Source organism: Hyla sarda, chromosome 2, assembly GCF_029499605.1.
Source record: "Hyla sarda isolate aHylSar1 chromosome 2, aHylSar1.hap1, whole genome shotgun sequence".
Taxonomy (NCBI): domain Eukaryota; kingdom Metazoa; phylum Chordata; class Amphibia; order Anura; family Hylidae; genus Hyla; species Hyla sarda.
In genome coordinates this window covers 513592357-513610345 of record NC_079190.1, presented here as the reverse complement: position 1 = coordinate 513610345, position 17989 = coordinate 513592357, and the positions used below count along the sequence as shown (strand labels likewise).

General features: G+C 43.6%; 1 protein-coding gene across 4 annotated transcripts in view; it reads right to left on the bottom strand.

The window, feature by feature from the left end:
- The window catches only part of BOC (BOC cell adhesion associated, oncogene regulated), a 135819-nt gene that overhangs the window by 72788 nt on the left and 45042 nt on the right, over positions 1-17989 (bottom strand). For 3 of the 4 annotated variants that reach the window (XM_056559962.1, XM_056559965.1, XM_056559963.1), the window contains exon 2: positions 1897-2050. In XM_056559962.1, the coding sequence (XP_056415937.1) occupies positions 1897-2011 (115 nt within the window). In that variant the 5' untranslated portion in view covers positions 2012-2050. Of the gene's footprint in view, positions 1-1896; positions 2051-13542; positions 13559-17989 lie in introns of those variants that run through there. The other variant, XM_056559964.1, reaches the window with a different exon arrangement.

The following is a 17989-nucleotide window of genomic DNA, read 5'->3' as shown; positions in this document are numbered from 1 at the left end:
ACAGGTGATGCTCACAGATCAGCCTCCCCCTTGCCTGTAAAATTATCTCTGCACAGGTCACAGAGCATGCCCAGTAACTTTTCCCTTTAAGTCAATTTCTGGTGATGTGTGTTTTTTTCTTCTTCTAATTTTTAATTTTAATATTTATACTATCAAAATAATCCCGAAATTCTGATAAAAGGTAACAGTTTACAGATACGACATCTATTTACAATAGATGATGCTCACTTCTCAGCCTCTCCTTTCCCTGTAGAATGACTACTGCACAGATCACAGAGCACGCCCAGCAACCTTTTCCATTTGTGTGAAAATGCCCCTAAATTTTTAGCTGTCCGGGCATGCTGGGAGTTGTAATTTTGCAACAGCTGGAGGCACACGGGTTGGGAGACAATGCTCTATAATATAAAATAATCCTGGAATCTTGCAGTACTCGTTCTGGCCACTAGGCCTCAAACTAAGATGAGACTTCCTGTTCTGTACAGATCACTTCTCAGCAGTCATGTGTTCCCAACAGGTGATGCTCACAGATCAGCCTCCCCTTGCCTGTAAAATTATCTCTGCACAGGTCACAGAGCATGCCCAGTAACTTTTCCCTTTAAGTCAATTTCTGGTGATGTGTGTTTTTTTCTTCTTCTAATTTTTTATTTTAATATTTATATTATAAAAATAATCCTGAAATTCTGATAAAAGGTAACAGTTTACAGATACATCTATTTACAATAGATGATGCTCACCTCTCAGCCTCTCCTTCCCCTGTAGAATGACTTCTGCACAGGTCACAGAGCACGCCCAGTAACCTTTCCCGTGTCATGCAAATTTTTTGGTGATTTTATTTATTTATTTTTTTCATTTTGCTATCTATATTATAAAATAATCCCTAAATCTTGCAGTACTCATTCTGGCCACTAGGCCTAAAACTAGGCTGAGACTTCCTGTACAAGATCGCTACCCAGCAGTCTCCACCTTTTCATCGCAGACAGGATAAAAGATGACACCAGCATATAGGTAAGGAATGTATTTACAATAAATGGCAATAGATGATTCTCACAGCTCAGTCTCCCCCTCCCCTGTAAAATGATCTCTGCACAGTTCACAGAGCACACCCAGCAAACTTTCCCATTCATGTGAATGGGGCCACTCCTGTATATTGTTTCCTATGTCCATGGGGCATGCTGTAAAGTGTATCTCTAAATGCTGTAAAAATAAAAGCGCAGGCAAGAGCAAAACATGTAGAGATTTAGGGGCATGTTCACACAGCAAAAAGCTATTTTAGATGTGAAATCTATTTTTGCTTGTTTACAAAATGCCAGTTGTTGCAAAACTACTACTCCCAGCATGCCCGGACAGCCGTTGGCTGGGAGTAGTAGTTTTGCAACAGCTGGAGGTCAGCAGTTTGGAAACCACTGATTCGGATGCATCCGCAATGCAAATCTTTTTAGGATTGCCTGTGCCGGAGAAACAAACCTTCAGCTGTGAGAAGCATTATGGGTTGATATAAAACCAAGATATTTTCTATTCACTGACAGCAAGCAGATATATTGAAGCATAAAGTATATGAAGAAATTGATGAAGTTTTAATGGTGATGAAGGTTTGTAGATTCACCTGTCCCGTCCCGGAGAGTCTACGTGACGCGTAACGCATCAGCGCCGAGCAAGATATTCACAGCAATCCAACAATAACAGTGGCAGCCATCACCCGGGCACGGGCTGGCGCACACCCAGCTATAGATGATCCCATTCCCTGCGGCACTGCCTATGTCTTTCTATATGAAGAGGTGCATTTAAAGTGTGAGCTCTGTGGTCCAGACAGGACTGGGGGGGACTCCAAGCATTTATGTCTGGCCAATATATAGTCACTACATACATAGCAGACCCCATATAGAGTACGGCACTTACCAGACGGGTCCTGGCAGCAGACTGCGGACAGGAGGCAGCAGCAGATGGCGGTGACCGCAGTGATCCGTAGTATCATTCTGAGTCCATATACTCCAGTCTGGGACACTGAGCACATTCACCGCGCTCCCCGTCCCTCCACCTCAGCCGCTGACGCCTATGGAGACAAGACAGACAGTAAATATACAGCGTATAGGGTCCTGCATTATTGCGTTATTGTCAGACAAAGACTAAAATATGACCAAGAGATCTGTACAGTCCTGACGGCACCACTAGGGCAGAGGTCCAACAGGGGTAACAACCCAATATCTATGGCCATCTTGTGTCAGATAACTAACAATACACACTCTTACAGTATAGACTCCATAGTGTGATCCCTCTTACAGTATAGACTCCATAGTGTGACTGCTCTTACAGTATAGACTCCATAGTGTGACCGCTCTTACAGTATAGACTCCATAGTGTGACTGCTCTTACAGTATAGACTCCATAGTGTGATCGCTCTTACAGTATAGACTCCATAGTGTGACCGCTCTTACAGTATAGACTCCATAGTGTGACCGCTCTTACAGTATAGACTCCATAGTGTGATCGCTCTTACGGTATAGACTCCATAGTGTGACCGCTCTTACAGTATAGACTCCATAGTGTGACTGCTCTTACAGTATAGACTCCATAGTGTGACCGCTCTTACAGTATAGACTCCATAGTGTGACTGCTCTTACAGTATAGACTCCATAGTGTGACCGCTCTTACAGTATAGACTCCATAGTGTGACCGCTCTTACAGTAGAGACTCCATAGTGTGACCTCTCTTACAGTAGAGACTCCATAGTGTGATCGCTCTTACAGTATAGACTCCATAGTGTGACCGCTCTTACAGTATAGACTCCATAGTGTGACCGCTCTTACAGTATAGACTCCATAGTGTGACCGCTCTTACAGTATAGACTCCATAGTGTGACCGCTCTTACAGTATAGACTCCATAGTGTGATCGCTCTTACAGTATAGACTGCATAGTGTGATCTCTCTTACAGTATAGACTCCATAGTGTGACCGCTCTTACAGTATAGACTCCATAGTGTGACCGCTCTTACAGTATAGACTCCATAGTGTGACTGCTCTTACAGTATAGACTCCATAGTGTGACCGCTCTTACAGTATAGACTCCATAGTGTGACCGCTCTTACAGTATAGACTCCATAGTGTGACCGCTCTTACAGTATAGACTCTATAGTGTGACTGCTCTTACAATATAGACTCCATAGTGTGACTGCTCTTACAGTATAGACTCCATAGTGTGACCTCTCTTACAGTATAGACTCCATAGTGTGACCGCTCTTACAGTATAGACTCCATAGTGTGACTGCTCTTACAGTATAGACTCCATAGTGTGACCGCTCTTACAGTATAGACTCCATAGTGTGACCTCTCTTACAGTATAGACTCCATAGTGTGACCGCTCTTACAGTATAGACTCCATAGTGTGACTGCTCTTACAGTATAGACTCCATAGTGTGACTGCTCTTACAGTATAGACTCCATAGTGTGACTGCTCTTACAGTATAGACTCCATAGTGTGACAGCTCTTACAGTAGAGACTTTATGGTGTGACTGCTCTTATAGTATAGACTCCATAGTGTGACCGCTCTTACAGTATAGACTCCATAGTGTGACTGCTCTTACAGTATAGACTCCATAGTGTGACCGCTCTTACAGTATAGACTCCATAGTGTGACCTCTTACAGTATAGACTCCATAGTGTGACTGCTCTTACAGTATAGACTCCATAGTGTGACTGCTCTTACAGTATAGACTCCATAGTGTGATCGCTCTTACAGTATAGACTCCATAGTGTGACCGCTTTTACAGTATAGACTCCATAGTGTGATCGCTCTTACACTATAGACTCCATAGTGTGACCGCTCTTACAGTATAGACTCCATAGTGTGACCGCTCTTACAGTATAGACTCCATAGTGTGACCGCTCTTACAGTATAGACTCCATAGTGTGACCGCTCTTACAGTATAGACTCCATAGTGTGACCGCTCTTACAGTATAGACTCCATAGTGTGACTGCTCTTACAGTATAGACTCCATAGTGTGACTGCTCTTACAGTATAGACTCCATAGTGTGACCGCTCTTACAGTATAGACTCCATAGTGTGGCCGCTCTTACAGTATAGACTCCATAGTGTGACCTCTCTTACAGTATAGACTCCATAGTGTGACCGCTCTTACAGTAGAGACTCCATAGTGTGACCGCTTTTACAGTATAGACTCCATAGTGTGACCTCTTACAGTATAGACTCCATAGTGTGACCGCTCTTACATTATAGACTCCATAGTGTGACCTCTCTTACTGTATAGACTCCATAGTGTGACCGCTCTTACAGTATAGACTCCATAGTGTGACCGCTCTTACAGTATAGACTCCATAGTGTGACCGCTCTTACAGTATAGACTCCATAGTGTGACCTCTCTTACAATATAGACTCCATAGTGTGACCGCTCTTACAGTATAGACTCCATAGTGTGACTGCTCTTACAGTATAGACTCCATAGTGTGACTGCTCTTACAGTATAGACTCCATAGTGTGACCGCTCTTACAGTATAGACTCCATAGTGTGACTGCTCTTACAGTATAGACTCCATAGTGTGACTGCTCTTACAGTATAGATTCCATAGTGTGACCGCTCTTACATTATAGACTCCATAGTGTGACCTCTCTTACTGTATAGACTCCATAGTGTGACCGCTCTTACAGTATAGACTCCATAGTGTGACTGCTCTTACAGTATAGATTCCATAGTGTGACCGCTCTTACATTATAGACTCCATAGTGTGACCTCTCTTACTGTATAGACTCCATAGTGTGACCGCTCTTACTGTATAGACTCCATAGTGTGACTGCTCTTACAGTATATACTCCATAGTGTGACCTTTCTTACAGTATAGACTCCATAGTGTGACAGCTCTTACAGTATAGACTCCATAGTGTGACCGCTCTTACAGTATAGACTCCATAGTGTGATCGCTCTTACAGTATAGACTCCATAGTGTGACCGCTCTTACAGTATAGACTCCATAGTGTGATCGCTCTTACAGTATAGACTCCATAGTGTGACCGCTCTTACAGTATAGACTCCATAGTGTGACCTCTCTTACAGTATAGACTCCATAGTGTGACTGCTCTTACAGTATAGACTCCATAGTGTGATCGCTCTTACAGTATAGACTCCATAGTGTGACCGCTCTTACAGTAGAGGCTCCATAGTGTGACCTCTCTTACAGTATAGACTCCATAGTGTGATCTCTCTTACAGTATAGACTCCATAGTGTGACCGCTCTTACAGTATAGACTCCATAGTGTGACCGCTCTTACAGTATTGACTCCATAGTGTGACTGCTCTTACAGTATAGACTCCATAGTGTGACCGCTCTTACAGTATAGACTCCATAGTGTGACTGCTCTTACAGTATAGACTCCACAGTGTGACAGCTCTTACAGTATAGACTCCATAGTGTGACCTTTCTTACAGTATAGACTCCATAGTGTGACTGCTCTTACAGTATAGACTCCATAGTGTGACTGCTCTTACAGTATAGACTCCATAGTGTGACTGCTCTTACAGTATAGACTCCATAGTGTGACTGCTCTTACAGTATAGACTCCATAGTGTGACAGCTCTTACAGTAGAGACTTTATGGTGTGACTGCTCTTATAGTATAGACTCCATTGTGTGATCGCTCTTACAGTATAGACTCCATAGTGTGATCGCTCTTACAGTATAGACTCCATAGTGTGACCGCTCTTACAGTATAGACTCCATAGTGTGATCGCTCTTACACTATAGACTCCATAGTGTGACCGCTCTTACAGTATAGACTCCATAGTGTGACCGCTCTTACGGTATAGACTCCATAGTGTGACCGCTCTTACAGTATAGACTCCATAGTGTGACTGCTCTTACAGTATAGACTCCATAGTGTGACCGCTCTTACAGTATAGACTCCATAGTGTGACCGCTCTTACAGTATAGACTCCATAGTGTGACCGCTCTTACAGTATAGACTCCATAGTGTGACTGCTCTTACAGTATAGACTCCATAGTGTGACCGCTCTTACAGTATAGACTCCACAGTGTGGCCGCTCTTACAGTATAGACTCCATAGTGTGACCTCTCTTACAGTATAGACTCCATAGTGTGACCGCTCTTACAGTAGAGACTCCATAGTGTGACCGCTTTTACAGTATAGACTCCATAGTGTGACCTCTTACAGTATAGACTCCATAGTGTGACCGCTCTTACATTATAGACTCTATAGTGTGACCTCTCTTACTGTATAGACTCCATAGTGTGACCGCTCTTACAGTATAGACTCCATAGTGTGACCGCTCTTACAGTATAGACTCCATAGTGTGACCGCTCTTACAGTATAGACTCCATAGTGTGACTGCTCTTACAGTATAGACTCCATAGTGTGACTGCTCTTACAGTATAGACTCCATAGTGTGACCGCTCTTACAGTATAGACTCCATAGTGTGACCTCTCTTACAATATAGACTCCATAGTGTGACCGCTCTTACAGTATAGACTCCATAGTGTGACTGCTCTTACAGTATAGACTCCATAGTGTGACTGCTCTTACAGTATAGACTCCATAGTGTGACCGCTCTTACAGTATAGACTCCATAGTGTGACCGCTCTTACAGTATAGACTCCATAGTGTGACTGCTCTTACAGTATAGACTCCATAGTGTGACTGCTCTTACAGTATAGATTCCATAGTGTGACCGCTCTTACATTATAGACTCCATAGTGTGACCTCTCTTACTGTATAGACTCCATAGTGTGACCGCTCTTACAGTATTGACTCCATAGTGTGACTGCTCTTACAGTATATACTCCATAGTGTGACTGCTCTTACAGTATAGACTCCATAGTGTGACCTTTCTTACAGTATAGACTCCATAGTGTGACAGCTCTTACAGTATAGACTCCATAGTGTGACCACTCTTACAGTATAGACTCCATAGTGTGATCGCTCACAGTATAGACTCCATAGTGTGACCGCTCTTACAGTATAGACTCCATAGTGTGACTGCTCTTACAGTATAGACTCCACAGTGTGACCGATCTTACAGTATAGACTCCATAGTGTGATCGTTCTTACAGTATAGACTCCATAGTGTGACCGCTCTTACAGTATAGACTCCATAGTGTGACCTCTCTTACAGTATAGACTCCATAGTGTGACCTCTCTTACAGTATAGATTCCATAGTGTGACAGCTCTTACAGTATAGACTCCATAGTGTGACCTCTTTTACAGTAGAGACTCCATAGTGTGACCGCTCTTACAGTATAGACTCCATAATGTGATCGCTCTTACAGTATAGACTCCATAGTGTGACCGCTCTTACAGTATAGACTCCATAGTGTGACCTCTCTTACAGTATAGACTCCATAGTGTGACCTCTCTTACAGTATAGATTCCATAGTGTGACAGCTCTTACAGTATAGACTCCATAGTGTGACCTCTTTTACAGTAGAGACTCCATAGTGTGACCGCTCTTACAGTATAGACTCCATAATGTGATCGCTCTTACAGTATAGACTCCATAGTGTGATCGTTCTTACAGTATAGACTCCATAGTGTGACCGCTCTTACAGTATAGACTCCATAGTGTGACCTCTCTTACAGTATAGACTCCATAGTGTGACCTCTCTTACAGTATAGATTCCATAGTGTGACAGCTCTTACAGTATAGACTCCATAGTGTGACCTCTTTTACAGTAGAGACTCCATAGTGTGACCGCTCTTACAGTATAGACTCCATAATGTGATCGCTCTTACAGTATAGACTCCATAGTGTGACCGCTCTTACAGTATAGACTCCATAGTGTGACCGCTCTTACAGTATAGACTCCATAATGTGATCGCTCTTACAGTATAGACTCCATAGTGTGACCACTCTTACAGTATAGACTCCATAGTGTTACTGCTCTTACAGTATAGACTCCATAGTGTGACTGCTCTTACAGTATAGACACCATAGTGTGACTGCTCTTACAGTATAGACTCCATAGTGTGACCGCTCTTACAGTATAGACTCCATAGTGTGACTGCTCTTACAGTATAGACTCCATAGTGTGACTGCTCTTACAGTATAGATTCCATAGTGTGACCTCTCTTACAGTATAGACTCCATAGTGTGACTGCTCTTACAGTATAGACTCCATAGTGTGACCTCTCTTACAGTATAGACTCCATAGTGTGACCGCTCTTACAATATTGACTCCATAGTGTGACTGCTCTTACAGTATAGACTCCATAGTGTGACCGCTCTTACAGTATAGACTCCATAGTGTGACTGCTCTTACAGTATAGACTCCATAGTGTGACTGCTCTTACAGTATAGACTCCATAGTGTGACCGCTCTTACAGTATAGACTCCATAGTGTGACCGCTCTTACAGTATAGACTCCATAGTGTGACTGCTCTTACAATAGAGACCCATAGTGTGACCGCTCTTACAGTATAGACTCCATAGTGTGACTGCTCTTACAGTATAGACTCCATAGTGTGACTGCTCTTACAGTATAGACTCCATAGTGTGACCGCTCTTACAGTATAGACTCCATAGTGTGACCGCTCTTACAGTATAGACTCCATAGTGTGACTGCTCTTACAGTATAGACTCCATAGTGTGACTGCTCTTACAGTATAGACTCCATAGTGTGACCTCTCTTACAGTATAGACTCCATAGTGTGACCGCTCTTACAATATTGACTCCATAGAGTGACTGCTCTTACAGTATAGACTCCATAGTGTGACCGCTCTTACAGTATATACTCCATAGTGTGACCGCTCTTACAGTATAGACTCCATAGTGTGACTGCTCTTACAGTATAGACTCCATAGTGTGACAGCTCTTACAGTATAGACTCCATAGTGTGACTGCTCTTACAGTATAGACTCCATAGTGTGACTGCTCTTACAGTATAGACTCCATAGTGTGACTGCTCTTACAGTATAGACTCCATAGTGTGACTGCTCTTACAGTATAGACTCCATAGTGTGACCGCTCTTACAGTATAGACTCCATAGTGTGACTGCTCTTACAGTATAGACTCCATAGTGTGACTGCTCTTACAGTATAGACTCCATAGTGTGACTGCTCTTACAGTAGAGACTCCATAGTGTGACCTCTCTTACAGTATAGACTCCATAGTGTGACCGCTCTTACAGTATAGACTCCATAGTGTGACTGCTCTTACAGTAGAGACTCCATAGTGTGACCTCTCTTACAGTATAGACTCCATAGTGAGACCGCTCTTACAGTATAGACTCCATAGTGTGATTGCTCTTACAGTAGAGACTCCATAGTGTGACCTCTCTTACAGTATAGACTCCATAGTGTGACCGCTCTTACAGTATAGACTCCATAGTGTGATTGATCTTACAGTATATACTCCATAGTGTGACCGCTCTTACAGTATAGACTCCATAGTGTGACTGCTCTTACAGTAGAGACTCCATAGTGTGACCTCTCTTACAGTATAGACTCCATAGTGTGACCACTCTTACAGTGTAGACTCCATAGTGTGACCGCTCTTACAGTATAGACTCCATAGTGTGACTGCTCTTACAGTAGAGACTCCATAGTGTGACCGCTCTTACAGTAGAGACTCCTTAGTGTGACTGCTCTTACAGTATAGACTCCATAGTGTGACCGCTCTTACAGTATAGACTCCATAGTGTGACCGCTCTTACAGTATAGACTCCATAGTGTGACTGCTCTTACAGTAGAGACTCCATAGTGTGACAGCTCTTACAGTAGAAAAGCCTTTTTTGCCTGGGATGTTTCTAGCTGCATTATGATTGATACAGTCCATAAAAGCCATAAACAGAAAATATCTCCCCATAGATGTTCATAGGACTTGGCAAAGCAAGTGTCATAAATGTATCAAAATGTTGCAAGTCACATATTAGATTTTGCGAGGTCACATGTGCGCTGAATGGCGCGCACCACATGATAGACGTCAGGTTACATTTCATACAACTCACACAAATAGTAAGACATTTAGGAATCCCCCTGAGACTTGTAGTTCTACAGCCTCAGTCTACACCAGTGTTTCCCAATCAGGGTGCCTCCAGTTGTTGCAAAACTACAACTAGTGTGCCTCCAGCTCTTACAAAACTACAACTAGTGTGCCACCAGCTGTTGCAAAACTACAACTAGTGTGCCTCCAGCTGTTACAAAACTACAACTAGTGTGCCTCCAGCTATTGCAAAACTACAACTTCCAGCATGCCCGGACAGCGCTGAGAGTTGTAGTTTTGCAACAGCTGGAGGCGCCTAGGTTGGGAAACATTGCTCTCCAAATCCATAGGAATACACTAAGTCAAAATTAAGCACAGTTAAACTTTCAAACGATACAACAAAAACGTCAAAGAGAACAGGGCGCAAAAAGTTGCCGGCAGGTTCTGTCCAAGTCACATGACTGCGACAATGACGGTGCTACTGTAAGCCTGCGCAGCCTAAACACAATCCGCAAGGACAAGGAAAAGACTGAGAAATAAACACTACAAGGAAAAAAAGACATCAACACAATGAAACACAATAAACATTGTTACAACGTTTAACCTCAAAAGTTCTAAAAATCATCTCTAAACAACCTGCAGGGGGGGAAATCCCAATAAGTAGAGCACTCAGCAGATACCCCTCTGGCCTCTCATAGATGGGACATTCCAGGGCAGATGAGGGGCCACTAGACTTACTTGCTGGGGATAAAGTCCTGGCCGTGCCCTCCTCATAATGAAGGAGAAAGCAGCTGTTTGGAAATCTTAATACTCTTCCCACCAGGTTAAAATAACAATTTCCTGTGAGTGGGGGTTTAGATGACCCCTGACCCGCAGACCCCTTCTTTTTACACCCCTCCTCAGCCTCCTCCTCCTCCTCTGGCCTCATGTAAATCATACCCCAGGGGGGAGTCATTAGTGGAGTGAAATTAACAAGGGCTGGAACTGTATAAAAGACACAACTCCAATTCCTTCTGCTATGGGGGCTGCCTGGGGGGAGCGGAGGGGGGGGGGGGAGAGGCTCACATTTCACCACTCCAGAGTGGACAGCCAGGAAGATGTCCTCCTCTCCTGCTAGAGTTAACCACTTCCAATCTGCACCCCATGGAAAAGAAATAACTTCTGCCGGTATATAGACGATGTGCCCATAGAATGTAATGTGTGAGGCAGGATGATCAGATGTAAAGCCTCTCCGCAGCGAGGTAGAACTTTAAGTTGAAACAACAATTCTGTTGGGTGACATCTTCTACACTGTGGACCTGCAGCTCTAACTTGTCCCCTAGATATAGATTAAGTTGTCCCCCCAGTCCCCCACCCCCACAACAATGACATCACGTCCTAACGTCATACAACCATATAGAGAAAAACATGAATTCCCCTGCAGTGTATAAAGGAATCTAGAAAAGTTTCATCTGTGGGTTATAGGGGAGCTAAGACAAAGCCCCCCAAGGATATTACGGGAAGCTAAGAGTGTAGCACCATAGAAATGTAATCTGTGGATAAAAGGGCAGATAAGGAAAAGTACCCATTGATATAAGGGGAGCTGAGAGAGTGTCTCCATAGAAGTTTCATCTGTTGATTATAAGAGGGCTAAGACAAAACACCCATGGATATTTGGAGAGAATGTCACCAATGAAGTGTCATCTGTGCATTATGGAAGCTAAAACAAAGCACCATGGATATAAGAGGAGCTGAGAGAGTGTCACCATAGAAATGTCATCTCTGGATTTTAAAAGAGATTAAAGAAAGCACCCATGTATATCAGGGGAGCTGAGAGAGAGTCACCATAGAAGTGCCATATGTGTGTTATAAGAGAGTTAGGACAAAACACCCATGGATATTGGGGGAGCTAAGAGAGTGTCACCATAGAAGTGTCATCTGTGTGTTATAAGAGAGTTTGGACAAAACACCCATGGATATTAGGGGTGCTGAGAGTGTCACCACAGAAGTGTCATCTGGGTGTTATAAGAGCGTTAGGACAAAGCACCCATGGATATTAGGGGAGCTGAGAGTGTCAAAATAGAAGTGTCATCTGTGTGTTATGAGAGAGTTAGGACAAAACACACATGGATATTAGGGGAGCTGAGAGTGTCACCATAGAAGTGTCATCTGTGTGTTATAAGAGAGTTAGGACAAAGCACCCATGGATATTAGGGGAGCTGAGAGTGTCACCATTGTAGTTATATCTATGGATTACAGGAGAGCTAGGACAAAGCACCCATGGATATTAGGGGAGCTGAGAGTGTCAAAATAGAAGTGTCATCTGTGTGTTATAAGAGAGTTAGGACAAAACACCCATGGATATTAGGGGAGCTGAGAGTGTCACCATTGTAGTTACAACTATGGATTATAAGAGAGCTAGGACAAAGCACCCATGGATATTTGGGGAGCTGAGAGAGTGTCACCATAGATGTCTGGAATGGGTAAATCACTAAAAGTTTTGCAGGAATTTGAGTGATACTGTAAGCTAAAATATGGATCCCACGGGCTGAATATACATCAGGGTAGTAAGGAATTGCATTTGCAAAATCTGGAAATTGCTGGAGAGAATTTTTGGTTATTTTGTGTATTTACACATGTTGTATGTCTGCATAGACCGATAAATCCATATTATACCGACATTATACGTGAGGTCTCAATAAGCCACCAACGCTACACCAACCACCTACCGAACAATAACCTATGTAATTAAGACAATGGTCATCTGATTTTACATAAAGGACATAATGCTCCTAAATTTTAGCACCGTATGAAGATATTTCCACTTATAGAAACTAAAGACTCAGAGCGCGATCCACGAAATAACATCCTGCACATTATGGGAGTCTTATTTACTGAGAAAATATACAAAGTGGTCAACCATCCCAGGTCCGAAAATGAGTCGTGGTTCCAAAACAAGACCACCACATCCTAATATTACCAAGCCCCCACCCCCTTCACCACCAACGAGGTTCAGAATAGGCAGCCGCACATTCAGAGGCCGTAGACTTGTTGCTGGGACTTGTAGTTTCCTGGCTATACTGTATGTTGACAGATATGTTTACTCTGTGTCAAGTCTCGTTGCTACTTATTCGACATAGAAAAGTTAGAAGATTTAAAAAAAATAATAATCTCAGCTGAATTACAGACAGGGGCGCTGTTGCACGCTCCCCTCCCATCGTGCTCGAAACAGAGAGAGCTACACTCAAGATAATAAGACCCGCATGCTGGATGAGGAACACCCGCAGATGGAAGAAACCAATCACGAGGACAGTTATTCATGACGTATAGCTTTGCACACCCCAACATAGTTACAGACTATATAAACCCATGTAACTGTTGTAAATGCAGGAAGTATCATTTGCTGAACTTTGTGTCAGAGTGATCTTCTCTCGTGCATGCACTGATCCTGGTACCTAATTAGGAAAGGGGGCAGATACTCATCTGATACCGAGTCCAGTTCCGATCCATTTCATCGTGAGTGCCGAGACCCCTTTATTTTCCTATTTCACCCCTGAATTCAACCCATATAGACAGAAAGCAACTCGTTTAGCCGAAGAGAACGTGATGTAACATACCAGTCCCGGAGCCGAGAAGGCAGAATGGTGGCCAATATCACATTTTCTCTTTCAATCCTTTGCACTTTCCACACCTAAGATGATGATCACTTCATATAAATAAACTTTTTGTCTACGGACACCATGTCAGATTTCCAGCCCCCCCCCCCCCTATCCTTATTTCATACCTACCAGAGAGAGTCCTGGCACAGATCCCCGACCTACGAGGCCAGATCCTCATCATTCTGGGCTCTGTTTTATCTCAGCCCGACTATTTCTGGAACTCGGAGGAGTACAGGGTTTTTTTTTTTTGCTGGTGGGTGGTTGGACGCTCACGACTGCGTGGAAACTTGGCCTTACAAGTCTGCGTCTTGTGAGACGTCTTTTATTATTTCATTTTTCTTGATTTTTTGCCTTCTTACACTTGGCAGTTCAGCCTAAACAAGCGATGGAGAAATATTATTGCGGACGCTACGCCACCCATACTCCCAGTAACTCCTTTGTCACCAAAATGGAGGGGAAAAAAAACGCTATTGATTTTTTTCGGTGTTGAATCAATTGCAAAAAACTCTCAAAACTTTCCAAGTAACGAGTGGGAAGTATTCACTTGGGGAACCAATGAGTAGAGTATGAGTGGAATGAAGACAGATGTAGACTACAAAGATGGCAGCCTGGAATCATGAAGGCCATTGGACCATTCAAGAGTCAACATGCCATATGGGCACAGGCCCACTGTAGGTTGGTCTTGCACCCACAAGTTGGGGGCTTAAGGGTTGTCTAACATCTTCAATAGTCCCCTATTACCTACATACACCACTGGGACCTTTGCAGTAACTTGTATTGTCCATCTGAGAAGTCCCATAGAAAAGCTCCTTTTCACACAGGCGGATCCACAGACTATTTTACGCAGCGGATCCCCCGCCGATGGACCCTACAGTGTTGCCTCCAAATGTGCCTGCTCGGAGCGTCAATCCGCCGCTACGAGCAGACACACTGCTGCGATGTGCGAGTCACCCCGCGCATGCTATGAGGATTTTCTCCTGCGCTGGACAGTTCCTGATACGGGCATCAGGTGTCCGCAGAGAGCACTGTAGACAAGATAAAAAAAGAATTTCAAAAAGAAAATAATTTTCTCTGTAGCATACAGCTGCTAAAAAGTACTGGAAGGGTAAAGATTTTTAAATAGAAGTAATTTACAAATCTGTTTAACTTTCTGGCACCAGTTGATTTAGAAAAAAAAAATAATTTCCACCGGAGTACCCCTTTAAGATTTTTAAATAGAAGTAATTTACAGATCTGTATAACTTTCAGGCACCATTTGATTTAAAAAAAAATTGTCTTCCACTGGAGTACCCCTTTAAGAATCTACATTCTCAGGGTCCGAATCCAACTTCGTCTTCAATATACACCAGTGTTTCCCAACCAGGGTGCCTCCAGCTGTTGCAAAACTACATGTCCCAGCAAGCCCAGACAGCCGAAGGCTGTCTGGGCATGCTGGGAGTTGTAGTTTTGCTACAGCTGGAGGCACCCTGCTTGGGAAACACTGGTCTTTGGCTTTCTGGGCCTGCTGGGAGTTGTAGTTTTGCAACAGCTGGAGGCACCCTGCTTGGGAAACACTGGTCTTTGGCTTTCTGGGCCTGCTGGGAGTTGTAGTTTTGCAACAGCTGGAGGCACCCTGGTTGGGAAACATTGGTCTTTGGCTTTCTGGGCATGCTGGGAGTTGTAGTTTTGCAACAGCTGGAGGCACCCTGGTTGGGAAACATTGGTCTTTGGCTTTCTGGGCATGCTGGGAGTTGTGGTTTTGCAACAGCTGGAGGCACCCTGGTTGTGAAACACTGATATACACTAACATTGCATCATAATGAAGGTTCCTGGAAGGTTTATATTATTGACCACCAAAGAGAAGAATTCTTCCTGATGTGTCCAGTCCTGTTTTCTATCACTGGGATTATATCCCGACTATGGGTGGAGGGGCCAGACCAGACATTGGACACATAGAACATCTTCTGGAAACATCCGCGCGTCCAAACAAAGTCTCTTCAGACTCCGAAAAACTTTCATCGAGGGAGACTATAGGACCCCAATGGACCCCAAAAAGAGCAGGATACAACATAAGCTGGATGAGATAATAGAAAGAGTAGAGAAGTGGAAAAAAGGAACATCTGGGCCCGAGGAAACGGAGAACGGTGCGATGGGACGGGTACCGGGAAAGACCTGCCAACTCCATCTTGGCAGAAGAAGCGTCAGACGATGACCGGTAAGGGATACGTGCTCTAGTGTGCCAATGGGCACCACAACAATCAGGACTAGACAGACCACCTAGGAGTACAGCGAAAGAGACGGAGGATGTGCGACCGTTCCTCATCCCAAAAACAATTATTTTTTTAAAAAGTGCATAAATCCACGGAAAATAAGGTCGGGTTCACATGTCGTTTTCGCAATATAGTTCCCGTATCCGGTTTTTGATAAAAAAAACGATTCCTCAAAACCGGTCTGAGGCGGCATTCACACCTCGTTTTTGCAATACGGTTCCCGTATCCGGTTTCAGTGTAAAAACCCTATGGAACGGTATGTATAGACACGTCATTGAAAACCGTACGCCAAATGTAGCATCCGGTTGTGTACGTGTTCATCGTTTACGGTTTTATCCGTTTTTTTCCCATACACAAAACCAAAGTCTAGTACGGTTTTGTGTCCGGGTGGAAAAACCGGATACAACCCATATACGTTTTTTTTTAATGGTGGTCAATGGGAACCGTACAGAACCGTGTGCGCGTACGGTTCCATCCGGTTTGCACAATCCGGTTTTGCAGTTTGCACATGCGCAGTGCACGACAAAAGTTCTTCCCACAAATAGAACAAGAAGAACTTTATTTAATTAAGGACAAACGTAAAACCGTATCCGTTTTTTTTCTTCAAAAAACGTATTAAACTGTTTGCATCCGGACATCGGTTTTCAAGCCGTATACGGTTTAAAACCGTACAGAGGTATATACGGTTGTATACGGTTCGGTTTTGAGACATATGTTTTTTTTTACAAAAAACTGATATGGGAACCGTATTGCAAAAACGAGCCTAAACTGTATCAAAACGTGTGTAGAAATTGTAATCCGTATACGGTGTGAAAAATGATGTCCGGTTGTATCAGTTTTTTAAGAAAACAAACATATATACGTTTTTAACTTTTCATTCCATTATGAATAAAGTTTCACTTGTTTGATTGAGATTCCAAGACAAAAACTGTGCAAAGTCAAAAACCGTATGGTGCAAACCGGATGGAACTGTACGCACTTATGTACGGTTACCATTGACTCCCATGTTTAACAAAAACGTATGCGTTTCAATACGGTTTTTCATCCGGACCAAAAATCGTGATAGGCTACGGTTTTGGGTACGGGGGAAAAGAAACGGACATAACCGTACAAGATGCAAAACGGACGCAACCGGATGCATCTTTTGGCGTACGGTTTTCAATGGAGAGTCAATGCATACGGTTTTTCAATACGGTTCCGTACGTAGTATACGGGAACTGTACTGCAAAAACGTAGCGTAAACTGTATCGAAACGTGTGTACAAATTGTAAACCGTATATGGTTTGAAAAATGATGTCCGGTTGCATCTGTTTTTTAAGAAAAAAAACGTATATACGTTTTTAACTTTTCATTCCATTATGAATAAAGTTACCCGTACCCAAAACCGTAGACTACCACGATTTTGGTCCGGGTGAAAAACCGTATTAATGGGGAACTCCCCCCCTAGACATCTTATCCCCTATCCAAAGGACCGCAGGGGTCCCGCCGCTGGGGACCGCCGCAATGTTGCATGCAGCACCCACCTGTTTATTGTCCAGAAGCGCTGGAAGGTCTGAGTCGCGACCACAGGAACGGAAGTCCGTGACGTCAGGACTCCGCCCCCGTGTGACGTCACGCCCCGTCCCCTCAATGCAAGTCTATGGGAGGGGGCGTGACGGCCGCCACGCCCCCTCCCATAGACTTGCATTGAGGGGACGGGGCGTGACGTCACACGGGGGCGGAGTCCAGACCCTCCAGCGCTTCCGGACAATAAACTGTGGGTGCTGCATGCAACATTGCGGGGGTCCCCAGCGGCGGGACCCCCGCGGTCAGACATCTTATCCCCTATCCTTTGGATAGGGGATAAGATGTCTAGGGTGGGAGTACCCCTTTAAACCGTATACGATTATTTTTTTAACATAGGAGTCAATGGGAACGTATGTGCGTACGGTTCCATCCGGTTTGCACCATACGGTTTTTTACTTTGCACAGTTTTTTTTTATTGGAATTTCAATCAAACAAGTGAAACTTTATTCAAAATGGAGTGAAGAAGTAAAAAAAAACGTATACGTTATTTTTCTTAAAATACAAATGCAACCGGACATCATTTTTCAATCCGTATACGGATTAAAATTTGCACACACGTTTCAATACGGTTTTGAGGAATCCATATTTTC